The sequence below is a fragment of the Nuphar pumila genome, unplaced genomic scaffold, assembly GCF_984573655.1.
Source record: "Nuphar pumila unplaced genomic scaffold, dmNupPumi1.hap1.1 HAP1_SCAFFOLD_867, whole genome shotgun sequence".
In the NCBI taxonomy this organism is placed as follows: Eukaryota; Viridiplantae; Streptophyta; class Magnoliopsida; order Nymphaeales; family Nymphaeaceae; genus Nuphar; species Nuphar pumila.
Window position 1 is genome coordinate 1 of NW_028323515.1, and position 27,683 is coordinate 27,683.

The window sequence follows — 27,683 nt, forward strand, 5'->3', positions numbered from 1 at the left end:
GGATGTAGCGCTGCATACAAGCTCACGGCATGATTTGCTTGGAGCTGTCAATGTCCATGTGGATGCGGTGGACTTGTAGATAGGCACATCATCGTCATGATGCCTCGCATAAATGGTCACAGAGATGGGGTTCGCCTCGTGCAGCAACCCATGAACCTGAGCTACAGAGAAATTGATTGCACCTTTGCCCTGATGCCTTCGTGTACATCTAATCTTCACAGATCCCGTAGAGAACATCCGCGAGGGCAGATACTAAGGTACTGGTAATGGTGTCATTCGAATTCACCGTGCTATGCCTGTCAGGACCCAGCAGCTCAGCAACAGTCAGCAAGCGCAGCAATCATGCTTCCAAGAAAGGGGTACACACTGTTGAGTTCTAGCTCTCCAGCAATGAACTCTAGTGCCTTTCCAAGAATTCCATGTCTACTCGCACAGTGGGCACAGCCCCTGACATACTCAGGCAGTGCTTCCTATGGGTTGATCGTTCCCATGTAACGACATCTCAACACACCCAGCCAAGCAAAGACTGTCAGGTCCATATGTCAATGTCGCCACACCTGAACCAGGCAGTCCTTGCAGTCCTTGGGAATTGCCGCTGGGTTGGTGACCATGTGAATACCGCGGCCCCGTGAGGATGCCAAGGGTTTGCGGATATACAGCCGCCCTGGGTGGCGTTCCACGTCCTGCTGAAACTCATCCCACTCCTGAGGGAGAGAGAAGAACCGAGGGATCACATCGAAGCTTGCACCCTTCAGGCGCCGCATCCGCGCCAAGTTCCTGCAGAGCCCCGCAGCTGTTTCTGAGCCGCATGCATTTCAGATACGGACCTTAACATACGTCCACCAGCACAGCTCAGCCAGGGCTGAGAGCGGTGATTGTCACTTCGCCTTCCACATGCTGTGCCTCCCTTGTTCTGGAAACCGTTGAAAGCATGGATAATCGATACAACACAGCAAGCGGTATGCAAGGACGGGGATTGGGACCGTTGAACACCAAGAGTACCGTACCAGCAGATTCCTGCAGGGAACCACTGTTGCATTGACTCCAGGGATCCCAACCAGGGTATACTGGCAACGCTGAGTGCAGGAGCTTTTGTTATCGTTCTCAGTGTGAACAGGGCCTCCACTGCTTGTGAGGTCTGATTTCTCAGAACGGTTTCGTTTAGTTTGGTTGGACTACGGCCTGTGAGCTTGCCTACATGCCTAGTATGCATTCAACACATTGACAGGAACGGGTACACCACAGTGTATCCGGAGAATGGGCTGAAGCTGCTCCTGCGTTTGATGGTAATGAATGGTTCTTGCCCACATGATCATGCACGCAGAGTATGCAGAGTATGGTTGGATGCGGTAGTGCCGTGAACCACTACGTTTGGAAGGTGCAGCCAGGTAACGTGAGATGGCGCACTTGTAGAGGAGGTCCTTGCGACCGAGCTCCCAGGTGCCAGGAAAATGGTTGACGCGCTGAAACTTATTCAGGTGCGCGTAGGCCTCCTTTTTAAGGACTGCGCCCCAGAGCACGTTCCAGCCAGCCCCTTTGCACCGGCGGAACCCGGCTTCCTGGAACGCCTTCTTCACGCCAGAGTTAGCGATGCCGTTGTACTTGACAAAGAGCTTGCGCCGGCGCAGCAGGGCCAGGCCCTGCGCGTGCTTCTCCTCTGGGGAGCCTACAAACGAAGCTGTCGGGTAGGTGCCAGGAAACCCGGGAGGTATGATGTACGGGTAGGGTCTGCCCTTCTCATCAAGCGGCATTTGTCCTGCGTCTCTGCAGCAACCTCTCTGCTCAGCGGACTGCTACGGCCCAAGTTTTGCAGACAGGCGTGCACTCTTTCGATTGCCTCAGGGCTGCACGAAACCACACGCTGCTGCAAGTTTGTGGGGTCAGCACCTACACAATCACATTATGAGACACCAATGTTCAATGAGACGCCAATGTTCATCTGGATGCGGTAGTGTTGTAAAAAGATACGACATCATCAGACACAGCATGGTTGGTACCAGGCATACGTTTTTGTAGAGGCTGTGCTCCCTGGGTGATGCAGTGGCGAATCTACTAGAAAGCGCAGGGCTGGGCACACTGTCCTAGCCATTGCCGAGTTGCCGAGTTGAATCAGAGGCATTCCAGAGCAAAGCGAAACCAACAGGGTTGCATTGAAAGAATTTGTGTCCACTGAATCCTAGTGGGATTCAGGACATGGGACATGTGCGCCGATGAGTTTGACTTGCAACAGCTAAGCCACCATAGATAAGCAATTTGCTGCAGTCAGGCGTTCAGACTCGGGCAGAGCAACGCACTCTCGGCCGAGGTCATCGATCGCAGACTCCATCTGATCGGCCCGAGCCAGCATCTGTGTGCGATCTTCAGCGCCGTCCCCTCTTGAGAGGCTGCCAGCGGACAGGGACGTTGGGCCCACCAACTGCTCCTCGGCTGCCTCCCCACCACTGGTACGCAGGACAGGCATCGACACGGCGCTACGCATCAACAACCTCTTCCCCCCTCTCCTGTCCCCAGCCTCGTCCGCTTTCTCGCCAAGTCTGGACCGGACATTGCACTGATCCCCCATTGGCCTAGCCTGCCGAAGCCTCCCAGGCCATTGCGACAGCAATGCATCCATGGCAGAGTCCTCTTCGTCCTCGGCCGACTCGTCGTCCGTCCCTTCCTGCAGGCTGCCGCAAGAGACCGAAGGGCTGCTGGCGGCTCCTTCGCTCCAAGGCAAGCTCGACGAGGCTATCCAACTAGAGTTGCGGGACTCGATGCCATTGTGACAGTTCCACGGGTCTTGTTGGTCAGCCTCTACAAAAGCATTTGCTGTAATCATCTTGCAGGTCTATAGTTATGCGTCATACAATCAATTGCTCATGGTCACAGAGTTCACCGCAGTAGCAAGCAGCCATTCCTTAGCACAAGGGCAGCTTTGCTGAATGCCAGCCTCAGCAGGGCCTGTCCACCCAAGGCAACATCGATACTCGTCAACATATGCGCAAATAAAGGAAGCTACAGCATTGCACCTAGCGTTTTGCCAGGCCGTGTGTTTAATGAGCTCTTGGAAAGCACCTGGGAGACCCTCCTGATGTTTTTGTTCACCCGGGGAGGCGTCCTGAGCCGCTGACCGTGAGCATTCGGCTGTCGAGCGGTGCGGAACATCTGTCTCGCATGCAGCCGTTGCTCTCTGCAGCACCCACCCCTGCGCTGAGCTCGCGTCATCATCACACGGAGAGAATGCCTTTTCCTGTTCGCTGCATTTGCAGTTCCCCACAGCCTCCGGGCCGACCGTGCTGCCAGTCAGCGGATCGCTTTGTGTGCTCCTCGCATTCTCGGCCTGAGCCTGTGGCTTGTCGGAAGTTAGTCTTTCCCCGTCTTGTGCAGAGCCCTGCACCTCGATCCTGGTCTCACCCAGTCTCAAAGCTGCACGCTCTGTGCCAGATCGTGATGGCTTCAAATTGCGAATGGTACGAGGAACGCCTCGAGAGAGCGCAGTCATGTCATCCAAGAAGGGATCGTCTGGTGTTGGCTGCAATGCAGATTTGTATTCGCGTGCCCTTGAGCAGGGCGTGTGCGATGCGATTGCGCTTGGCTTTCGGCATTCACTCAGCAAGGCAGCGCTGGTCGTGTGAGCTTCGCAGATGAACTCGGAGCCTGTGCTGTCATGTCGGTGTGAGGGGATGCTTGCATCGCTGTCGGCATGCAAGTCTGGCTGGCTGCATGTTTGGTGAGTGCTCACAGGCACCACGCAAGGACTCTCGGGTGGCGCTGACCTGCTCACATGCGGTGGAACAGCCTGAATTTTACGGCCTTTGTCGACCATGGTCGAGGGCGTGCCGTCACAGGCAACAGCTGGTCCCTGGCCATGCCAGAGCGCCGTCGGTCTTGTGTTTCCGGTGCCTTCTCGAGCTGCAGAGCGCAGCACTCCACCATGCCCCGACTTGCGCACACTTCCCACCGACAGATGCCACGCAGACGCGATGCCATCGACAGTTGCCGTGACAGTTTGCACAGGGACAAGCAACGTCGCGTCTGCGGTCCCAACTGATTCACGGAAACAATCATTGCTTTGCGTCGTTTGTGAAACGTTTTCCTGCTCCCTGGCCTGTCCGTGACCTTGTGACCATGGCACTTTCTGCTTAGCATGTGGGGTCGGGCTGAGGGTGGCTGGGGCAGTTCTCGAAGGGGAGGTCCTTGGTGCTTGGTGATGGTCTGGTTGTCGCCAGCGAGCCACTGTAGACGTGCCACTCTGCAAAGCCTTCAAAGAGCTTGCTTTCCGGATGAATGACGGCCTTGCTGTGTCGGGGTCGGTGCGCGTTGCTTGTAATGCTGCTGAGAATTGCTGCCGCGCAACGTGACTGTGTGGTGCCAGGGTGCTGCTGACCTCTTTCGACCAGCCGCACACATCCAAACGTCTAGAGTTGCCATGCTTTGCCACAGCTGCCTCTTCACATGCTGGCCTGTGAGTGGCAGAGTCGACAAATGTAGAGCTGAGGGCTGTTGAGGCCACAGTGTTCAGCCCACGGCTCTGTGCAGCGCTCGACGGGAGCGCGCGTCTATTGTCATGGGACAACGCACTGATTTTGTAGCCCATTGGCACGGTATGAAACCTGACAAGGTCTTGCGCGTCAACGTTTTTTCGAAGCTCCGTGTCGCTGCGCCCTGCGGAGCCCCGACCGACCTTGATGCCTCGGATGGAGTGCGCAAGTTGCGACGAGGTGAAAGCGTCATGCGCCATCTCAAGGCGTCAACACCTGCACATGACCCTGTCTGCACCTCCCCTTTCGCAATGACGAGATCGGCGGAACGAGCTGTGATCACGAAGCACCATATCAGCATCCTGGCGGAATTGCAATAATTGTCATTGCATGAAAGAGCAATGGCGCCCGTGGACGAAATTCGAGGCAAAATCCTTTCAGTTACTTCGTGTTGTGTATCCAAAAAGGACATGATCGATTAGTGTGGATGTGGAAATGTATGTGCACTGCCAACCAGCGAACAAACGGCAGGCCAGCCATAGACCATGCGCTCCTCGGTATCGTAGACACAGAAACGTACAGAAATACACTTGAATGTACAAGATACCTCGCCGATGTTGTGTTGCTTCATCTGTCAAGTGTCTGCACTCCAGGGTTGAGCAGCACCGTTTTGCAGTATCTGAAGCATTGATCAATGCTGCCAACTTGGCAGCGAGCCAAAAATTGGACGGCATGGCCAAACATGTGCAATTACATGTTGAATCTTACTCCAAAGCTTGCGACTAGTTTCGGGTAATATTCATCCACACACGACATTGGCAACGCGGCCATATCAAACTTCGCGGGAAGGCCAGTTTCGAGCGCTCGACACAATATTGGTGTAGACAAGTACGACGATTGGTGCGTGCAGCATGTCAAGCTTGCCAGAAATTTGTATTACCAAACTTCACTCGTCATCAGCGTCGCGCTTCGGCAGCTCGTTTGTTCTGGCGAGCAATAGTGCACCCAAACTTAAATGCGCTCCAACAGGTGCGTCCATGGTGCCCAGCCTGGTCACGCGGAGACAATGGTACATGCTATACACGTCCAAATTTGTAGGTTACCACTTTTCATTGGATTCACTTTCCACCGCAATCGCAAATGTCGACAGAAACCCTGGTTCGCGAGCATTTCATGCACATGTTGTGCGAGCATCCACCCAACACCTGCAATAAGCACCAACATGACATTCTGTTTATTGTTCACGCATCTTCACGTGTGCACCTTGTGCATGATGCCCTTATGGCAGCCACATCCGGGCTTGCATTTGCCATGCCCCAATGTCTGAATCCAGGTTGCCCTGCACATCTTACTATTTGCACACCTTTACTATTCGAACTAAATGCCTGTGAAAGCATGTAGAGTACCACGTATCGACAGGCTGTACGAGAGGTCGCCATGAACGAGCTGTTACGCTCACGAGAACTCCTACGAGAAATCATGGAGAAAGTGCGCAGCATCAACGTCAACGTGGACCTTGCAAATGCAAAGCTCCAGGACTTGAATGATCGTGAAGACAAGACGCAAGCGCTCTCGAGTACAAGGCGGCCTACGGCCGACGGGGCCCACGCCCCCGACCATGAGCTGCGGCAGGTCGGCTTTGGCGACCTCCCGCCAGAAATGCAGCTGGAAGTGGTGCGCAAGATTGTTGATGGACGTTCGCTCTGCAACCTTGCACAGGTGAGCGTCCTTGCTACACGCTTTTCTTTCCACAGTACCTTTGTTTATTTATGTCCAACCTTGACGTGAGTTACATCAAGGTGGCTGGTCGTCGAGCGCTGAAAGCAAGCATATCGCACATCCACGACAGCAGGTGGCCTCGAGGACTTGAAATCAGAGCCATGTGCAGGCCAGCCGGGCGCTGCGGTGCACTGTTTACAATGACGCTGCTATCTGGCAAGCTGCGTTGGAGCACGACCATGGCGTCAGGACAAACGTGCCTCACCAGGTGGACAGGATCGACACCAAGTACACCGAGATCTTCGGAGACATTGGCAGCATTTCAAATGGCCTGGACACTCAGGGCGCTTCATGCAGTGTGTTCCGCAGCTTGTACCAAGATCGTCAACTCGGTGCGGTTCCGAACTCAATGGTGGCCCAGATACTGGAAGGGTGGTTGGTACGCAGGGAGGGATTTCTCCGAAGTGTGCAGTCCTGTGAAACAATCAGGTAGCTGAAACAGCTGTGAGGAGGCTGCTTCCAGGACATGCACGCCGTACAAATGGCAGTATCTGTATGACTACAGAGAGATTGAGCACGCCGCCTGATGTATACTATCACGCTGTGCAGGCTGGAAGCTGGCAACCCAGCAGCTTACGCTCCTCATGGCACGCACAAATTCTAGCTTTGATATGACGAGGTTGAGAGGCCAGGATCGCGCTCGGCTCTGTGTGGGCCTCAGATACCTCGACCTCTTCACAGCGCATGCTCAAGGTAGCGCACCTGACAATGCAGGAGCCCCCAGTGGCCCTTTCCAGGTCACGGATCGCATCAAAGCATGCCATGAAGACGTATCCACGCGTCGCACATTGCCTCGGACGTGCTTGCATGAGATGTTTCCAGGCAACCACAACGGTGAAAGCACTGGTCGGCTGGCATTTGAAGCCTGCTGGCCTGCATCAATAGGGGCCATGACCACTGCATGTGCGTATCATGATGATGATAATGCATCTTATTAATAGCTCTGCCGCATCCACATGGCCATAAAGAAAGCACAAAGGGTAGATAAGCAGGTGGGGAGCCACATGGGCGATGCGGAGTATTTGTTGCTGGCACTTTCTAGCAACAGCCCGTCTTATTCGCATCCCTGTCTTATTCGCATCCATCGTAGTGCTCCGCCAGGCAGTTTGCTGTTCGGGCCTAATTCCCTGAAGATGCATGATTATCTGGAGCAGACATCAGGGTCGATCTTGATGCTGGAGAAGGACTGATCCATCAACCTCCCGTGACCGTGTGCTCGTCGCAGAGTGTCGAACAAAGCAAAAGCCCTTCTGCTTGCAGCACATGACAAATTTGAGTATCTCATGGAGCAAGAAGGAGCGGCCAAGATCATGCTTGCCTTGTCCACGTCCAACAAAGGGCAACTGGCCGAGCTGGCGCTAGCCGTGCTGGCAAACATGGTGCAGAGGTCGCCAGTCCGATCCAGCAGCATCTGCCTGCACTTTGGCTTTGCCACAGACGCAGAGGGCAAGGGCAGCATCGACCGCCTTCTATCTGATCAACTTGACAGCATGTTCCCCAATATCGTCAAGCACGCGTCCAGGTGAGCTTCCCGTGCACGGCAGTAGCCAGCCTGCACTTCTTGTGGGTCATGGTCTCTCATCGAATGGAAATCTCGGGTGCGGACCAGGGCTTTGCCCCTTCACGGCGACAGACTGGCTGTGGCAATGTAGTGCCTCTGACCGTTGACAATTGCCGAGAATTGAATGAGTTCTCAATTCGAAGAACTCATTCGCATCGGATCATTGCACTATCGACAGGATTGGAGGCTGTAACGTTGTTCCAATCCCCCCCAAAATTGTTTCATCGCATATTGCGCATTCGTGCGAGCACTGCGAGCCGGAGCATGGAAGTATAGCCAGACGCATGGAACAGGGCCACCTGTGAGATGTCCTGCCGCCTCTCAATAAGTTGACTTCTCAGATCCCAGCTGCGGAGGTAAGCTACACCTGTCCATGGAATATGCACTCAGCTCACAGAACCGAACACTCTGACCATCAGAGAATGACAGGCCAATGCAAACATGGGCACAACCCTCGGCGGAGCAACCTGTCTGGTGATCAATTATACGGGCGTAGCACAATGCCACGCTGGGATGTGCTTGTGTAATTACATCGAGAGACAGAACAACGACAGCACAAGCCGCAAACAACAAACACAACACACTCAAACGAGAGCTGCGCTCATTGAACGTCAGCAGTTGGAAAAGTCAAGCCTGCTGTGAAACAACTGCCCGTCGCGCGCGCCAAAGCGCCGAGGCCGCGACGGTACATGAGCGCGTTGCCGCGGCACAAGCTGATGCTCAGCTCTGGGATGTGCTTGTACTATCTATCGTGGTCAACGGCGCAAGTACTTGAGGTTTTTGCTGTCCAGGGCGTTGCTGAGCTTGTGGGCACACGAGCCAGTGCCACCCATTGTGCCCTTGGCAGAACTTGGAAGTGCTGGGCAAGTCAGCAGCTGCCCCTTGGTGTCCGGAGAATGGAAGCTTTGGGATTACACAGCCCGCGGTGAGCCATACAAGTTCGCACCTTTTTCTTGCCCGACTGCGAGGCCTTTGAGCTGCCCTTGTGGCATGTGGACACCTCTTGTTTTTGACGACCCATCAAGTTGAAACACGGGCTCTTGCCATCGAGTGCTTTATTGTAATGCCATTTTTTGTAGTCTAGGGACCCACCTCGGCGCCTGGTCAGCAAAGTGCACCCATGTCTGTATGTTTGGTAATGCATTCCTGAGCACAGCCTTCATGGTTGAACCGGCAGTCGTACGTGTAACTTCTACTTCAACGCATACCCCATGTAGTCCTTTCATTATATGCAGCTACTGAGCATGCTGGGAGAAGCCCGGTGTAGTTGCATATTAACATGCATGTTCCTCCATGCAACCTGCTTGCCCACGGCCTAACATAGATTTATGAGCATGGCGCAAAGCTGGCCGTTGAGACATGTCTGCCACTGGTTGCTGTGAAAGAGTTCTAGACAACCTGTTGTTGTTGTTTTTGTGTTGTTAGATCACGTGCTCATGTTGACTTCCAGGTAGTTTTGGAGTTGCCAATGTCCCTGCGGTAGTGTTGTAAAAAGGAACATCATCAAGTATTTGCAAGCTGTTGTTCTGCCGTAGATATGTCTGTTTTTATGGACAGTGCGGAGGACTCCTTCGTGTCTTTGGTGCTCACGATCAACCATCTGCAGGGTGGCAGAGATGAAGCTCGAGATAGACATGTCGTCCGGTGTGCTCAAAGGTTCGGGGCGCCACTTCTCAGAATGCACATGCGAGTCGGAAGACTACAAGGTGAGAGGCAAAGTCGACATTGCCCTCAACCTGTGGGAGTTCTCCAAGGTCTTTCCTGGTGGACATGTCATCTGCTACAAGGGGTTTGGTGACCGACACGGGGCGTGGGGGGTGTACTCCTCTCAACGAGCCCCGGAGTACGCTGCAGGGTTCGTTGTGAGCACAGAACGGAAACCTCGGGCATTCCGTTTGTATTCGGATGTGAACAAGGTCGGAGCGGACGGAGGGTGACACAGCTTTGGACGCAAGGGGATTCCTCCCCCAGGAAACGACCAGCCATATACATCCTCCCCAGACTCTATATCGCGGCTGAAGGATGGATCAGCATGGACAAGAGGCGTGGTACAATGTTTGTGAACAGATGTCCAACACTTTCTGCTCATGAACATTCCAGCTAAGGCGATTGATGGCGTCATGAAGTCACAGTACCTCACAATCAAAGAACGTTGCGGCCATGCTGTTTGCTGCACCAAGCCTCTTGTCCACATCAAAACTTCAATGCTGAGTATGACTATTTTTGCTGCAGCGGATAATCAAATCAGTATTTGAGACGCCCCTTTAACGCATGTACATGATCGCCGTTCGTCAGCCGGTTTATGCCCTTCATTGTGCTCTACGTAATGTGGTCAATGCCACGACCGGTGTCTGTCAATCTCAATCACCATGGTTATGCAATGCCACCTGTCCATGCCGTAGTAGTATGCCCAACGCCTGAAGTCGTGGCAACCACGAATCACAGTGAAGCTGAATCGTCGACACCCCCCTCCTTCGCACTCAGCAGCAAGCACTGCTGCTGAAATGCTTCGTATCAAAATCGTGATCATTCATGCTAGGCAAACTAGATGTTCGAATACATGCATGCCGATATGGGCGTACATACATGAGTGACAAAACACAAAAGCAAAAATGTCAATATGGGGCCAATACCGTAGTAAATTAAACATATGGTTGAGAAAATGAGGGGCGTTACGGCATTACATTACTAAACAACCGTCAATTAGGTTGAAGTCCAAAACATTACGCGTTTCAATTTATTAAACAACCGTTCATACGGTTGAGGAAATGACTGGCGCCGCAGGCGATTTTTTTTTCAAGGTACAGCAATTTGTACCGCTTGCGGGCGAAGCCTCGCGCATTCTGGTCCCGTGCCACAGGTGTAGGAGAGTACTGTCGCTTTCGCTTGTTCTTGGAACCCTCGGGCCTGCCAACCCTTCGCTTGGCGGGCTGTGTCTGAGCTGTGTCAGGCAACTCACCCCTATTCACCCCATTGGAACCCTCGGGCAACTCACCCCTATCCACACCATCGTCGAGCAAGCGGGCTGGTGCGTCCTGGGAAGCCAGCGCAGCCTTCCTTTCTCGGAAGCGTTTCACACGTGCATGGGATAGAACTCTCTTTGTGATTACTTCCTTCTGCCTTCGCTCCAGCTCAGCCGGGCAATCACCATCATCTGCACTAACATCTAACACCAGGGGCGCTCTCTCATCTTTCTCAAACAAGTAATCATCAATGCGATTCCATTCTCGCTCATCATGTTCGGCTTTTTCAGCAGTTGTCATGTCCTTCACCTTCTTGAAACACAGCAATGACTGCCTTTGCTTGCGTGAACCGGCCCCAGCTGGGGTGGACGGTGCGTGACAGTGCATGTTGACAAAATGGTGGTTTCTGCAAGGTAAGATGGGCCCTTATATGCTTACATTCATGACAGGGTTCGTTCTGGTGTCGGGCTTCGAATAGGCCAGGGTACACAGGGTGCCGCAGGCACCTTAAGAAAATTCTGGACAGAGTTACCCGTTACATCCAACATTTATTAAACAACCGTTCACAAGGTTTTTTTTTCCCCCAATCATTACGCGCTACCAATATAATAAACGCCAAGGAAGGTTGTCCGGCCCAGCGTTACGCGTTACGAACCATATGTTTAATTTACTACGGTATGTACTTTCATGTGTCCGCACTTCCAGCTACGGCAACCTAGATAACCGCTGAGAGACCTGAAACATCCACCAGTTGGCGCGGCAATTTGCAGAGCTCCTTCTTATCCAGAATACCTGAGGGCAAAGCTGAGAGACATTGTGAAAAGCATCCACACGCGCGACAGACAACATGAGGCAAGCATGCAAAAACCATTGGCCAGCAACATCTACGCATATGTGCTATGTCCGGTTGTGTCCCGCCACTTGGCGGAAGCCATGCCTAAGTTGAGAGCTGATGTCTGCAATGGAACCAGGCTGGTGAGGAAGAAACACAGTTGAGGCTGCACTGCCGGCCCCCAAGTCATGCAACGTATCCAGATACCTGCAAGCAGATGGCGATTGTTGATGCAGAGCTAGTACTGAGAGCACGCTTGTGTGCAATGCAGGTTGATACAGCGGGTGGGCTGCATAAGATGGACACATGCTGTAAACACTTAACACACTACATTGATCGTGTGTGTCCCTGCCTGGTTGTAATGTTCAAACATCTCAAAAAACTATATATTATTTTCAACTGTTCGCAAAGATGTTTCTCAACTGCAGCATTGACAGTCGCGCAGGAGCCATACTGTGTTATCAACATCATCTCCAGAACCTCCTGGGAGCCCACCCCGAAACAGCCAAGCTAAAACCCTGCAAGCACAAAACACATCTTCAGCGCATGCACTCGAATGCCCATCCGCCAGCACGGTGTGTTGCCATGCCTTGTGACGTATGTGTTGTGCTCAGGTCGTCCGAGTGTCATATGCAGTCAAACCAGCATGGTAAAGGAAATGATGCGCCCTGGACAACAACACACCCCGGGTAACAGCAATTGGCATCAAACCGTGGTGAAGCATCGTGGCCATGTATGAGGCCAACATAACAAGCGCTACACCTGCAAAGGCAAGTGTAGTGCGGCGTGAGGGACATGCAACGTGCTTGGCAGGTTGACTCACATGTGAAATGAGACCCGCCCATTTCACATGCATCAGCATACCAGATACCAGGTGCACCGAGACTGGTTGCCAACTGCAAACTACCTGGACAGACTCCTGCAGACCACTCATCATGGCCTGTCGCTGCCGTGCGGCGCCCTGGCCGCTGAGGAACTTGGCTTCCCCGTCAGCCTCCGCTTGCAAGATCACAGTCGCTTTGTTGGCTTCAGCTTGTTCCGCGGCCGCCACACGCAGCCTAGCTGCCGCATTGATGTCGTTCATGTCGTCTTGCACCTTCCAAGCTGGCTTGATGTCCGTGACCAATGCCTGGATGATCGCGAAACCAAAAGCCTCCATCGACTGTGCTAGGTGCGACATGACGGCCGACGCAAACTGCTGCTTTGATGCAAAGAGGTCATCGAGGTCCATCCGTGGAACTGTGGATCCCAGTCTCTGGCTACCGCTGGCTCGCCGTTTGAAAACAAAACAAAACAAGTACGCCAGCCCAAAAACGGCGGCGTTGACAAGCGTTGACAGCCTGAGCTGATCTGGCGCCTAAATGGAGGGATGCTCTCCATTTGAAGCATGTAGGTGATGGGATTCACGAGTGACTTTACTGCATGGGCTTACTTTTCAGCTCCTCCTCTCATTGACAAGCCTGGCATGCGTGTGCTGACCTGGCCCGTGGATTACCAAAGATACTCGAATATGCCTGTCCATGTGTGCGCCTTTGATTGCTATCTGCGCCAAATTACATCATGACATTGCTAGCATACAGCTGCAACAATCTTTGTTCATCCGTCGTTGCTACGCGTGTTTACAATGCAGAATGTTATGATTTCATGTTGTCAGATGAATGCCACCATGTTGAGCAGGGCCCGCAAACTTGGGTCCTTGTTCTGAACTGTGTGCTACGCTTGCATGACGGCTGCCGCCAGCAAGATGCAGTGATCAGGAAATCATCGACTGAAATAACCGAACATATGAATGCCAAAACAGTGTTTCGCTAGACCCTCTGAGTTTTGGATTCAGATACCCGCAAATACATGGATTCTTGAGACAAAGATGAGGGTCGAAACCCGTTCTGGCGAAGCACTGCGCCAAAGGAAGGCGGCGTAGACAGTCTCGTGCCTAACAGAGGGACACAGCATCCCGCGGAGGGGAATGCAAAAAGTACGTTTGTGGATGACCTGATGGATGGCATGGCCGCCTAGTGCGCGGTGAGGACATTCGTTGAATGCCTTACGCAAGACCACGGCCCATGCACTAAGGCCCTACCTTGCCAGACATGGCACCCACGCATCGGCTTCATAGGCCCCTATGATGTGGATGAACATGGCAGATGCCACTTGGCCAATGAACCTTACCCGGAATTCCACGCAGACCACAACCGTTACCACAACGTTGTCCATTGTGTTGGTTCCAATGGAAACATCGAGCTGCTGCACCCTTAACGACAGCACACCGGCAACTTGCTCACCTGCAGCATCCCTCTTTATCACTCCCCATCTTTTTCAGGCCTTTGTTCTGGCCCACAACATGGACAGCATGGCGATGCGTGCAAGCCCAGGTAACGAAGACTGCAGGCCCTCACCGGCTGCAAGAGGGTGGGATTACCTGTGCGCAAGGTTGCCTTAGCCCCAAGGCAATGAACAATTGCTGACAAAGGAAGTGACAGTGATGTTTCATTGATGTGCTGTAACTGGAGATTTGGCTTGGAGTTCTCAGCCTGGCAGTCAGGTTGATTTCTAAGCGAGGGTTCAAGCCTTGGAGAGTCTCGAGGGTTGCAAGACATAAACAGCATCACCATGAATACATACATCTTCGACAACCTGAGCAGAATTTCCAAAAAATGCATGCCAAACTTGGAAGGCCAGGCTTGAGCAGGCAACCCTAGTGCCAGGCGCGTGCCTGTCGTTCTATCTCAATAGAGATACTGCTCAATCCTGGCTGTCAATACAACAAATTCAGAACAGCGCGATGGTTACGTGCTCATCTATGAACCCTTCACTTGATGAACATAATAAGATACCGTGCGAATTGCGTGACACAAGAGCAGCATAGATGCTCTGAGCATGCACGCTCGTGGACCGCGAGCGTGCATGTTGACGTCATTATAGTGCAACTGTGCGGACAATAGTCAGTGCATGCATGCTTCAGAAAGTGGCCTTACCAATACAGCAGCAGAGACAATTAAAGCCTGGATGGCCCAGCCGTTTCAATTTCCCGCATCGTTCAATGACTGCAATGGTGCCGGTCTTCACACAGGAACGGAAAACGCTACTTGTGGCCGTTGCCTGCGGATGCACAGCCTGCGGGCATATAGCCTCGTGCAACACAAGCTCCTGGGGATGGATTCTACTCAACATGAGGTCCCGCACAATGACAACCCAAAAAGATTCAGCTTCTCAGAGCAACATAATAGTGACCAATCTCTGAGCATTTTAGTAGCATGATATGAATCAAGCACGAGCTTGGAAAATCCCCTGACGAATCTCGGCGCCGATTTCAGCAAGGGATCCAGGTTCGTGCGGCAAGAAAATGGTGCTTCCTCGGCTATGTGCGCCCAGATCTCGCAGCGTGTCAAAGTATGTCGTAACCAACATCATCGACATCACTTCGCGGGCATTGATGTCAGACACAGATGCAGCGAAACCCTGCACAACAGATTTCAGTTGGTCAGTCCCTTGCAATTGGGCCAAAGCTGTGCGTCATTTTCGGCGCCAATTCCGGAGCGCAGAATGTGTGCGCACTCATAACGAATTGTTGAGCTCACCCGCGTGGTACTCCGAGCCTCCGGCCGAGGTACCGCTAGCAGTAATTACTGGATCGTGCATGCAAGCGTCATCGGAACGTCCGAGACTGAGAGGGTCTTGGCGACACGCTCTACTTTGTGTACAACTATCTGGCACCCACCAAATACCGATAAAGCGGACTTTGCATGAGCATTGTTCCATGTCTTGCGTGCAACCACCAGCCAGAAGCAATTGCCGAGCCAGCCACTGGTAAGACCTTGTGATGTACATGGTTTGCTTTTTTATATCTACACACGACTCAGAGGCTTGCGTACCTCAACGGAGCCACGCAGGCCATTCATGATAGCCTGCCGCTCTCGAGCAATGCCCTGGCCAGCAAGAAACTTGGCCTCGGCATCAGCTTCAGCTCTCTTCACAACAGCCACCTTGTCTGCTTCTGCCCTCTGCAGGGCAGCCTGCCTCAGCCTTGCTGCAGTGTTGATCTCATTCATCGCTTCCTTCACCTTGTGAGCTGGAACGATGTCGGTGAGAAGCGTTTGAATGATTGTGAAGCCATAGGTCTCCATGGCTGACACAAGCTGGCCCTCCACATCCCTCGCGATGTCGTCTTTTGATGCAAAGATGTCGTCCAACCCCATCCTGGGCACAACTGACCGGACAACATCGTAGACGTAAGCGCGCATCTGATCTTCGACATTAGTAAGCGAGTAGAATGCGTTGTAGAAGCTGCCATGAACCTGCAAACTCGTGCACCTGGCCTTGCAAGATATCACAAGGACACAAATGCCACGCAACTACTATACCCTAACCATCTCAAGGTACTCGTACCTTTGTTCCGCCCTTGGTATGCACGGTCATCCAAGGGGCGCGTGGCCGAAGAAGTACAAGTTCCAATAAGAATGGCTGGATACCAATGGGATTGCTTATTTTAGTGCTTGACAGGAGGATGACTAAACACCAGATCACTCAGAAATTGTTGAGCTAAGTAAGTGATGGAGGTCAGTTCTTCAAGGGTGGCTGCACGGGCCATGTGTATGCATAAAGCAAGACAGGCTTGCACTCCTTGCAGGAATGAATGCAACCGGGCAGCGCTCGTTCAACTCACTAATGTATACGTGCCGCAACAATGAAACAATATGCTTTGTCCTCCATAAGAGGAGGGGCTGAGGGGTAAAGGCCGGTAAAGTGAAATGCTGCAGGCTAGGGCTGAGAGAAAAGTAACCTGCGTCGGAGCACTGCGTTCGCCACGCAAGTCACCGACATGGTCCCCGCTAGGGCTGGCTTCTGTACCAGCCGCATGGTCTTCATTGCCAGCCAGCAGCGCTTGTGATTCTTGCACGGTAGCAGATTCTCCATGGGGAGGTCGACCGCGTACATCACCTACCGGATGGTCAGGCTGCGAGATTTGGTACTGGACTGAGACAACGATGGTGACAAAGACATTGTCCTGTGTCTTGGTTTCCACAGCCACGTTCAGCTGTTGTATTCTCGTAGACATTATGCCTTTCACGTCCTCACCTGCAGGCACTCACCACCTCGTATTAAGACAACTGCCGAAACAAGCCAAACCAATAGCTCCTGTACATGTGCCGGTGCCGGTGCGGTGCTCAGCGCCCCTACCAGGCAAGGACACCAATTAACCGCTGAAAGTTGCACGTTGTCTTTTCGTGTCTTTTTGTAATACAGAATCTTGTTTAGTAGCGGGTAGCGCATCTTTCGCTGACCGTCCCGTCTGGTGATACAGTGTCGACGGATACGATACACGGGGCGCACGTAGTCCTCTTTGACATCCAAGGCGACGTGCGTAGGCGCGAAGCATGATTCAAGAACAGAAATCAATTCTTTGTGTCGCAATAGCATGGCAATGTCAATGCAAATTTCAATGCAGAGTAGCACCTATGCACCACCACACGAAATTGAGCCCAGGGTGAGCAATCCTGTTGAACTCGCCACATCGCTCAACTACCTGAACTGAACCAGACTCAACGCATGTGCATGTATTTCCCATTATCACGTGTCGAAACGTCACGGGAATAGAGGAGGCACGAAATTGCGTGCACCAATTTATGATAAACGCGAAGTGTTTGTGGCTTTCGCGAACAGAGCTCTCAGTCTTGGAGAGGAACTGAGACATATACAATACAGTCGATGTACTGTTTGGCAAGATACGTCGAATGTCGAGTATTCTGCGCTTTGCATCTCTGTCAACCCTGACTGGACATTAGCATGTCATGAGGGTTCAGTTTCGTAAGCAAGAATTCTAAAAAGCCCTTATGCACCCCAAGGTCCCTGCGTAGCGTTGATATAAGGAATCACGTTATCTGCATTCAGGTGCATGCTGAAGCTTCGGCGAAGTCGAAATGGGAAATGGATATGAAGGGGGCACTGTCTACGGAAAGGTCAAGATTAGCGTGCACATAAACCGCTGAAAATGATGGTCATGCAAGAAATAACGCTCAGGAAGCTTCAAATACGCTTTTGGCTCAATCTTGGGGCTGTCAATGACGTTCAGCAGGCGAGCCTGGGGTGCATCCTTGCCTTCCTCAGTGGCAATCCTTGCCATTGCCACGAAAAAATGCACGTCTAAGCCGAAGAGCACGATGAAGGACAGTAGAGCATGGCTCGCAGCCGATTCGAATGCCGTTGGAGCTATCGGAATTTGACATGCCTGATGGCGGGAGTGGCTCCATGGAAATTGCGTCGCAGAATGCCGCTGCTCAGCCTGCTGACAAGTCACATTCGCACGCACAAGGGCTCAATGGCACAAGGGTAGAGCGAAGCGTTACCCTAAAACCATATGCAACGATGTACTTTGATTACTGTTGTAGGCCTGGGAAAGATGACAGTCTCAAACTGTCAAGCCATCCAATGGCACCATAGCAAGCTGATTTTGACTACTTGTTCAGCATGTAACCAACGGCAACTTCCAACCGTGGAGCGTGGATTAGGAAGTAGAAGTGAGAGCAAAGTTGTCCAGGCACCTGCTCATCGAGCATGCAACATCAGTCGAAGTCGCACATGCTGTCGTGTGTTTACACCAGAGTCAGTTTTTGTGTGCTCGACCTTTCTTGTCATTCCTGTGTACGGGCTTCTCATTTCGACTGCAAAAGTCCGCTGGGCTTTTCGTATTGTGACGAGCCACTTCGTTCCCTTCATACTGGGTACTGCATGGGTGGGTGCAGTCACCACCGCTGGTGTCGACACATGGAGCAGTGCCGGGCTGCTTATTTCAGCAAGTGGAGCCGTTCAGCCTAACATTGAAGTTTTCGCTATGCTGTTTCAGGATAAATGGTTCACCGCTATCTCCTGGCTCCATCTCCTCATGCTCGACTTCGTTCTTGCGAGGGAAGTCGCGCTTGATGCTGTGGTCAGTAATGTGTTTGCGGTTCACTCTATCGTGCTCTGCTTCATGTGCGGTCCTTTAGGATTTCTTTCGCATAAATTAACAAAGGCAGTGCTGCGGAAAACTTGATTGCGCTGGTCTATTCTTGCTAACTGCACTGCAGTGATCAACAGACCAAGGCTCCTCTCGAGATCATTTCTAGTTTGTCTGTAAAGGCCTTGAATATGCAGTATTCATACACAGGGATAAGTTTGCTTTGCACCTGGTTTGTACTCCTCTTCGCTTGTACACAGTGATCTGAGCTGATGGTGTGAGGGGCAAAAGATGGTCAAGGACTGAACATCTTTTCTTGCCATGGTTCTGAAAGAGGTAGAGGTTTTTATGCGCTGAAACAGATAGTCAAGCCGTGAGTGTCTCTGCAATGCCTGCTTCCAATGAGTTCTACACCATGCATACACATCACCATGGTCCTGTGCTAGTGTAAACTAGCAGTGGTATGCTCTTCTCAACAATTTGATGGAAGCTTTCACCCTGTGCTTGAGCTGCATACATGGACGTGGAAGTGTACTAAAGAAATGGAAGCAAAGCGCCACATCTCTACCCAACGAGACCTCAGGCGGAGGGCATCATGCATGCTGCATCCATTCGTCATGCAGTATCATGGATGTTGAGATATGGAGAGAAACAACGTCCAACTTTCCTATTTGTATGAGATAGCCCGAAACCCGTGATTGACAGCCCATGATAAACAGGCATATAGTGAAAGAACGTTCTGCCTTCCTACTTGTATGAGATGGCCCAAACCCCGTGATTGACAGCCCCATCATAAATAGGCATCTGCATGGAAGTGCAACAAGCACCGATTGGTCGCAATTTCAACGGTGCCTGCTCACGCGGTATTTACGATCACCCGCTGACAGTGACATCAACTCCTTTGCCATGGGCCATACATGGCCTTGTGAAAGCAAGAAGCCGCCCAGGATGGCAAGCACTGTATCAAAATCTGCCAGGCGAAAGGCATGACAAAACATGTTGGCGAGTCACTTTCCCTCACGCTGTCACTCTGAGATAGATTTTCAAGGCGCAGAACCTTCCTTCACTGCCGTTTCAAAAGCCTCCCGCTCTTTTTGGCACTTCTCAAATTTCAGCCTGCAAATGCGAGTCAGTTCTCGTCAATGGCAGAGCCTGCTCCAGGTCACTGTGAGCAGAGCTAACATGCTCCATGCACCAAATGCTGCTGCATCAGTCCTCCAATTGACAGGACGACCACCACATATCCCATCACATAGAGATACAAGGCAGCGATGTTGCGCCAGTTTCAGAAATGATCGGTCAAATGGAACCCACACACATCTCCACCTCGCACTCACTATGCAGAGCGCATCTCAAAGTGGTGACTGCAATAACATCGTGATTTGAGCTCATGACAGCCTGTGGACGAGACATGCAATCTGACGGCCAACGTCCATGTGGATGCGGAGGCTGTTGTCAAAAGATACATCATCATCATCCTGTAATGCATGCTCACGATCAGTTCAGCCAGCTGCAGTCATCACAAAGAGACAATCAGACACATGCGATGGTAACAATGGCGAACGGCCTCTACAATAATTGCCATCCTTCTTGAACATCAGATCACAAATGGCATGAGTGCAGATTGCTAAGCGCACGATTCACATTCAAACGCAAATCCTAAACACCCCTTCCCATTGCTTGCTGAGAATATCCCTTGCATTCACCCTCTCATAGGCTATGACATAGCGGAGTAACCTGAAGTGCATCGGAAGCCTGCCACAGCACGTCTCGCAATGACTGGCCGGTAGCTACTGATACCGTGATACAGTCTTGCCTGCTAACAATTAACCCAACCCATGGCAAGCCCCGCTATATAAAGAACCAACTGTGGCGGGACAAGCCCTGACGACCTCAGTCGTTTCGGGTCCTTTATAACAAACCTGCCAGTGCTTTTATATAGCAAACCTGTTTTATGTCAGGTACTAAAAGGTTCATTGTATCCAGGGGAAACTGTATTCCCTTGCGTGAGCAAACTCTCAAAGCAGCCACCATGCAATTCATGTACTGGTGTATTGAAGCGAACAAGGTGTTTGCCCACCGTTGCTTGATAGGCCTGTGGCACATGCCTGGCAACACATTTATCCAAGTCGTATGTGTGTAAATAAAAATGCCACGTGCAGTTTCCCCTCGAAGCACTCACAATTAACCATTTCCACTCTGAATGGGCGCATCCACTGTTTGCATCTCACTCAGGTTGCTGCATTGATTGCGCGACAAAAAATGACCGATTGCAAGTTGCTCCAAACCCCAAAGGACGTACGAGTGGTAATCCATGCAGGCGCAATAGTCCTTGAACTTCTTCCCAGTACCCTGTTCCAGTGATATCAACCTGCACACGAATCAGTCAACATCCATTCCACGCATGCCAGCATTGCTAGCATGTGTAAGCTTGACAGCACGACCAGTGAGTCACGTTCTAAGTACTGGCACTAAGATAAAGCAAAGAAGTCATGCAACAGTCCCTGAGCCACTGGCAAGAGCGTTGCCTTAGGGCTGTGATCGGCTATGCAGGAGCTCCTTGCACGCAGGCGGCAATCCCCAACCTCGAGCACGCATTTCCCAAAGCAAACGATCCCATCCCCACGAACGCACGTGCTGTCTGCTCAGGTGAGGGCTTGTTTGTCTCTGGAACGACAGGCCCGTGGAACTGGAATCGCCGAACTCACAGCAGCGGCTGATGTACCGCAGCAAGAAACCCTGTACTCAGCAACAACTGAGAAGGAACGCACAGATCTTTCACGCAAGTCATCACTTCCTTGCCTTGCTCAACGCAGTTCGCTGGGTCGGGATGTGCCTGCTTACAGGCCAAAAATGCAGTATTCTGCTTATGACAACTAACAGCGATTTGTTTATGAGCAGCGTATAGCGCAGATGTCTTTGGAGAGTCGGCGTCCATGGTTTCTAATCACAAGCATGCCAGCACCACGCTTTCTGCATGCTCCTCAATTCCACCAGGTTTCGGGCGTGTGATACAAGAAAGGCCTGGAATCATATAAGCTTGACAGGGATGAGCGTGGGCAGGACAACGTTGCCTTCACGATTTGCTTTTAGGGTGTTGGTGCAAACAGCTATCTGAGGAGAGGAGAGTCTAGATAGGACGCTCGGACTTGGTCATCAGGCCACACCTGTGTCCCAATACCTGTCTCCGTATATGCTTCAGGTTTGCTTATATGTGACATGTAGTACTTACGTTTGCGCCTTGGCAATTGAAGGTGCCAGCGTCAAAGCTGCAGCTCCTTCTCGTGTGTTGTTCTGGTTTGAAGAAGCTTATGCAGGTAGCGGCGATGCAGAAAGACGATTATGTCGGTCCTAACCTTCGAAGATACGAGGGCTGGTTCCGATATGTTGATACCAGTAAGTTATTCTCGTGTGGTTGGACATTCCGTGTTCTTGGGCACTTGGACGTTGCGCTTTTGTTCGCTTTGCACTAAACATAGACATTCACTTTGTGAAAGGGTCTGCAAAACTGTTTGCAAGTATTTTTAAGGCTTTCACGCACGATTGTGCTGCATGATGCACGATGCATTGACTGGCCCTCTAAGACAAGTTCAGTGACTTTATGTTGCGTGCAATTGCTCTGCTGCTATTTAATCACTGCTTGATTTCAGGGAAGGGGATTGCATGCACTTTCGCTCGATTTCCGGTGATGTGGTGCCTCGGCATAGGAACATGAGATGCCGTGGGAGACATGCCTCGTAACATAGTCTAGGAGGGTATCGCCCTGCATATGGACAACATATTCAAGGAAATACCGCCGTCAAGCCATGCGCTTTGTCTTCATGGAAAGCTGGGAACGTGAGGCTTCATACAGCCTGCTTTGGTGCGGTCAGGGTGTCAACCTTGCACAACATACCATGCACAACCTCGTGCCGGTACTTGGAAACTTGGTTGTCCTGTGCTCAGGAAAGGACCAACGTATCACCGGAGAGGATGCAAAAGACCTCTTTGCCCGCTCATCGCTTCCCAAGCTGGTGCTCAAGAAAGTATGGGCGCTCTCCGACACGCAGCACCGAGGGTACCTGGACGTTCACGCCTTTTGCAGGGCCATGGACCTCATCAGCTTGGCACAGGCAGGGAAGGTGCGTGGCCTGAAAGTCCGCTTCATCGAGATGACAGTATGGATTCCATGACAATGGTGAGCTAATACAAGAACATCCCTCATGGACGAGTCAGTGCGTGGGTGGAGTGCTGCCTTGTCAAGCCTGGACGCAGGAAGGACCCACGCGTTGTGCCTCCTTTGTAAGGCATCTAAGCGAGCGCACTTCAAAACAAACTCAAGCTCCTCAGCTAGCAAGCCAGCCTGGCAGCGATTGCAATTTGTCTCAGTGCTTGCGTGCCAAATCTACGAATGCAGACTTTTGCCCTTCTTTGATATGGCACTTGCAGAGTTCCAAAAGCTGATTGTAGAGCATTGCTTGCGTCGATGCACCTCATTGTAGTGTCATTGCGCAGGAGGTTAACATGGAGGTGTATGAGGAGAATAAGGACAAGATAACGCCACCAGCAATGAGGGGTCTGGACAGGGAGGTGGGATCAGACACAGGCTCCGAGAATCCCTTTGATGAAGACGACCGACAAGACCGTCGCAAGTCGCCCGAGCCCGCTCCTGCTCCTCCTGCGCCCACAGGCTGGAGTATGTTTGCCAAGCGTGAGCCTGTTCCCAAGAAGATCATCACCGGCGTGGTTGACGGCTTGAAGGTATGTTTGCTTTGTCCTCGGGTTGGTGTACTACTCTGTCTGTATCTCAATTTTGCATGCGCTGAGCTGTTCAAAGGCGTGTTTGGCCTGCGGCATATTGCTTGCGCCTGCAGTTGCGTGTGGAAGTCTCCGTACGCGCCTAGTTAATGGATGATGAACCTCTGTAGAGACGGTTGGTGGCCTTAGGCAAGGTTTGATGTGTCGATAGCTGTCAAATGTTGACTGTTGTGAGTAACTGCAGCCTGCAGTTAGGCAGAGCACTACCAAGCAGAATGACAGTGAGCTCGACTTCGACCCTCTCTTGTCCAAATATGCTGCTGCTAACAGGAAGTGCGTGTTGGCATTTTGCCAAGTGATGAGCGGGAGAAATCATTTGGAGTTACCAATGTCCACGCGAATGCGTTTTTGTTCTGACAAGATACGTCATCAATACCATCATGTACTCCGGCAGGCAAACCTTTGTTGATGGTTCACATAATGCCACGTTTTGCAGGACCTGTACTTCACCAATTTGCGGCCGATAGAGGAGCAATACAAATTTGCAGAGTTCTTCTCACCGCTCCTCAACCCGGCTGACTTCGAGGCCAAGCCGTCAGTGCTCATGCTTGGGCAGTACTCTACCGGGAAGACCACGTTCAGTGCGCCCTCCAGCCACCGCAGCTTGTGTGCTTTGTTCTTTGCCGCAGTCCACCTGTGCTGCGAGCACCGACCTGGGAACGGTGCATGGGCAGCAGCGCTACTTGCCAGCCTGTACAGCAGCATGCGCCTGGTACCAAACATGCTGTTTTTCGGCATCTACCTGCGTAGATATTGATCAAGAGACTGTGCAGCCAAAATACACATTTATACAGCCCCAGCTATTGGGATCCAACAACCCTCGCAAAGAACAATGCCTCGCTCTGGTCGCTGCTTGGCAAAGCATCTACTTGATGCTCACGTGCATGCAAATTTGGTCGTCTTTCGGTGCATCATGTAGCCAGGTTTGCCATACTCCTAACTATAAATGGAATTGCCAAACATGTACATCATGTATGAGGTACAGAACTATATCCCCTGAAATGACGCTCGACCAAGAGCAGTCAATCAAGTGGTTCAGATGAGAGTAGTCGAGCCATGACCGCATGATGATGGAGTACCAAAGATCCGCGTTGCCACAGCTCTAATGGTCTGCTCGCGTCGGTATATACTGAGGTATGTATACCATGATGGACATCGGTGGTAGAGGCGAACTCATTGAGAGCAGTGTAACTGCATGAGGGCAGCACAACTCGATGCTGGTGGCATGACTGGTTGCCATGCGCAGTCAAATACTTGTTGGGGCGAGGATATCCGGGAGCCAATGTGGGGCCAGAGCCGACCACAGACCGCTTCACCGTTGTTGTGCACGGCAACGACGAGCGCAGGGTGCCGGGAAACACGCTTGCAGTCAGCCCGGATTACCCGTACCAGAGCCTTCAGGCCTTTGGCACAGGCTTCCTCGCTCGCCTCGAGGCCGCTCAGTGTCCCTGTGCCCTGCTGGAGCACATCAGCCTCATCGACACCCCTGGCGTGCTCTCCGGCGAAAAGCAGCGCATCGAGCGTGCCTATAACTTCATTCAGGTGACCCCCTAGTTGCAGTCGCTCGCGCTCTATGGGGCGGACTCTTTGTACTTTCGTGCTGTGTGCGATGATAGTGCATGACGCGTCAGCTTTTTGCAAAGTTTTTGTACGCTGACGAGTGCTGTCTGTTTTGAGGATGCTCTACCTGTTGCACATGCTCTGGCTCTGCCACAGCCCGAACTTGGCACTCTGTTGAAGCTGCACATTAGGCATCGCTGCTGGGCAGTCGAGACTGAGGTCTTTATGATGATGCCAGTCAATTGAATGCTGAAGAGGTTTTCCAACAATGGAACTTTTGGTCACATGCGCAAGGGGTCTTGGATAAGGCAGCATATCGACGAGTTTGATGCCAGCTTGGTCCAGGCAATCAGCATCGTTGGCTCCAGGAGAATATTTACACGTCCGCAGACATACGCGTGCAACAGCTTGCACATCAGGCACTCAGAGCGCACTTCGTGCACAACAAAGCATGACACTAGGCAAGCAGCTGAAGGAACTCCAAGCAAGGTTTGTGTTTTCAGCGATATTACGTGAATAGTACCATCAACTGTGCCAGATATTTGGTGGTTTCTTGGCTCTGAATGGTACCTCAAGCAGCAAAAAAAAGCCATGACTCCAAGCGCAAGGCATCGGGCAGTGATCATGCGCAGTGGGTAACGGCAACACGGAGTGCAGGTGTGTCATTGGTTCGCATCACGGGCAGACCTCATACTGCTCCTGTTTGACCCGCACAAACTGGACATCTCGGACGAGTTCAAGGAGGTCATCACGGCCATGAGGGGCCACGAGGAGAAAGTGAGGATTGTCCTCAACAAAAGCGACACTGTGGACCAGCAGCAGCTGATGCGGGTGTATGGTGCCCTCATGTGGTCCCTCGGGAAGGTGTTCCGGAATCCAGAAGTCTGTAGGTGCGCTGACACTGCCTGAGGAAGCAATGATTACCCCTTCTTGACATGGTGCAAGCATGCCGATACTCGTCCCTTGGGCAAGAGTGAGTACCGATCTTCGAGATAGCCTGATCTGCCGCATCGAGATGGCCTTGCCGAGTCATGGTATCTCATCAGGATAGCCTGATGTAAGCACAATCACGCTCCACCCCGTTCCATTGATGCAACAGGACTACATGGCCCATGCACTCATGCCGCATGCGGTCGCCTCTTTAACACAGTGCTGCTGCACCCACATGCGACGCACCATAGGCGCCATCAGACGCAGTATCATCGTCATCGAGCTCTGTGTTACAATCGAATCATCACATCTGGGACATGCAAGCAACGCGTGGGTGGTAATCGGGCTATTGCGCCCTTGCATGGTCTGCCGCTTCACTCGCTGACATCATGGGCGTTTGCATTATCGGAGAGATTGCCTGATGAGCGTGTTTGTGACGGCAGGGTGTATGTGGGCTCCTTCAATGGGGACCACTCGATCCGATCTGACATCAACCCGAACGGAGTGGCTCTCTTTGAGGCAGAGCAGGCTGATCTCATGCTGGACTTGTATGACATTCCCAAGCGGTCATGCGACCGCAAAATCAACGAGCTCGTCAAGCGCATACGCGCACTGAAAGTACACCTCCTCATCATCTCGTACTTGAAAAAGCAAATGCCCGCACTCATGTTCAAGCAAAGCTCTCAGGCCAAGCTGCTTGAGGATCTGGACAAGCATTTTGAGACGGTGCGCAGCCCCTCACTCGGTCCGCCACCTGGCAAATGTTTGACTTGTTGACAGACCTCCATGGGGTTTGGCAGGAGTGTCATTCATGACAACTGTTTGCGGGGCGCTCTTAGAACCAATGAGGTCACGATCATTACATGCTCATCCCAGTCATCGCAGTATACCCTTCCCTGGGTTCCCTAAGCGAACGAGGATTGCCATCACCTTGCCCTGTGGGGCTCCGCTGTTAACAAGGCGCAGTGTGTGTGATCTCCAACGGCTGTGTCGACAAACCAGCCCATTTTTCGCATCATCGGATGTGTATGTGTGACCAGCGTGCTGCGCTGGCATATTGCAAATGTCATTTTTGTGCATGCCGTGTTGGCGATGATGTCAGTGGCGCAATCGCCTTTGCTGCTGTCATGTCACTTGCTGGCCGCTTCATATCTGAAACACGTTTCATGGGGGTTTCAAGCGTGCATTGAAGCGTCTCTGATGCCACTGATATGCATCGTCGCCCACCCCCGTTGGGTTTTCCCACTCATCCGAATCAAGGAAGGATGCCAAGCTACTGTTCAATGGTTCGATGATGGGCAAGATCTCAACGTCATGTTTGTGCGCCCCAAACTGCCTTCAACTCGACTCAAATTGGAGTTGTGACCGCAGATAAAGCTTCAAAGCTCTCTTTCCGTCGGGGACTTTCCTAACCCGGTGGCGTTTGGCCAGATCCTTCGAGCCTTTGAGCTCGACAAATTCCCCAAGGTCACCGACAAAATGCTCAAGACCGTTGATGATGCCCTCTCCGTTGATGTGCCCAACCTCATCAAAAAGTTTAGCAACCCGTATTGAGCGCTGTAGCAATCGCTGTCGCGGGGACCATGACTCGGACCTCAAAATCGGTGCTGCAGAAGAGGCAGAACTGGACGCTTCATTCGCACCGTCTGCATCTCATCTGCAGCTGCATTCAAGTGCAACGTGCTATGGTGTAAAGAAATTGGTCGGGCATTTCTCGATGAGAGATCACTTTTTTTTGCGCTCTGTATTGTTTCCAGGTGGTGCGGCATGATGGCTTTCATTTTCAGAAGCGGTGCTCCTTGTTGCGTCTGACACTCTTCTGCCGCAGTTTCGCATAGTTGGACCCAACATGCTTGTATTTGACAGA

At 52.0% G+C, this 27,683-nt stretch overlaps 3 protein-coding genes across 3 annotated transcripts; 1 reads left to right on the plus strand and 2 right to left on the minus strand.

The window, feature by feature from the left end:
• Window positions 1–11,660: 11,660 nt before the first annotated feature.
• Window positions 11,661–14,219, minus strand: LOC149809712 (protein PPLZ12-like). The gene is made up of 5 exons (XM_089994666.1): window positions 14,015–14,219; window positions 13,765–13,877; window positions 12,509–12,952; window positions 12,050–12,105; window positions 11,661–11,802 (listed from the first exon to the last, which is right to left on the minus strand). Exons 1-5 carry the CDS (start codon window positions 14,217–14,219, stop codon window positions 11,661–11,663), a joined length of 960 nt encoding a protein of 319 aa, XP_089850792.1.
• Window positions 14,220–14,859: 640 nt separating this feature from the next.
• LOC149809713 (hypersensitive-induced response protein 3-like) lies at window positions 14,860–17,716 on the minus strand. The gene is made up of 4 exons (XM_089994668.1): window positions 17,608–17,716; window positions 16,376–16,671; window positions 15,468–15,911; window positions 14,860–15,054 (listed from the first exon to the last, which is right to left on the minus strand). Exons 1-4 carry the CDS (start codon window positions 17,714–17,716, stop codon window positions 14,860–14,862), a joined length of 1,044 nt encoding a protein of 347 aa, XP_089850794.1.
• A 4,619-nt stretch (window positions 17,717–22,335) lies between these two features.
• Window positions 22,336–27,370, plus strand: LOC149809714 (EH domain-containing protein 1-like). Its single transcript, XM_089994669.1, has 8 exons — window positions 22,336–22,650; window positions 22,979–23,269; window positions 23,511–23,621; window positions 23,763–23,907; window positions 24,573–24,868; window positions 25,544–25,776; window positions 26,260–26,542; window positions 27,188–27,370. The coding sequence occupies exons 1-8, from the start codon at window positions 22,336–22,338 to the stop codon at window positions 27,368–27,370; spliced, it is 1,857 nt and encodes a 618-aa protein (XP_089850795.1).
• The last annotated feature ends 313 nt before the right edge of the window (window positions 27,371–27,683 follow it).

Bases quoted from the DNA above. Each gene is read 5' to 3' on its own strand.
- LOC149809712 (XM_089994666.1), bottom strand. From the start codon at position 14,219: ATGTATGTATTCATGGTGATGCTGTTTATGTCTTGCAACCCTCGAGAC. The intron at 12,106-12,508 runs GTCCAGGTAGTT...GCAGGGTTTTAG, and splicing joins TGAGTGGTCTGCAGGAGTCT to CTTGGCTGTTTCGGGGTGGG. The intron at 11,803-12,049 runs GTATGGCTCCTG...ATCTGCTTGCAG, and splicing joins GAGATGATGTTGATAACACA to GTATCTGGATACGTTGCATG.
- LOC149809713 (XM_089994668.1), bottom strand. From the start codon at position 17,716: ATGGCAAGGATTGCCACTGAGGAAGGCAAGGATGCACCCCAGGCTCGC. The intron at 15,912-16,375 runs GTTACTTTTCTC...ATATCTTGCAAG, and splicing joins AACGCAGTGCTCCGACGCAG to GCCAGGTGCACGAGTTTGCA. The intron at 15,055-15,467 runs GTACGCAAGCCT...TCTGTTGTGCAG, and splicing joins GCCTGCGTGGCTCCGTTGAG to GGTTTCGCTGCATCTGTGTC.
- LOC149809714 (XM_089994669.1), top strand. From the start codon at position 22,336: ATGCGCTTTGTCTTCATGGAAAGCTGGGAACGTGAGGCTTCATACAGC. The intron at 24,869-25,543 runs GTGACCCCCTAG...CACGGAGTGCAG, and splicing joins GTGCCTATAACTTCATTCAG to GTGTGTCATTGGTTCGCATC. The intron at 25,777-26,259 runs GTGCGCTGACAC...TTGTGACGGCAG, and splicing joins CGGAATCCAGAAGTCTGTAG to GGTGTATGTGGGCTCCTTCA.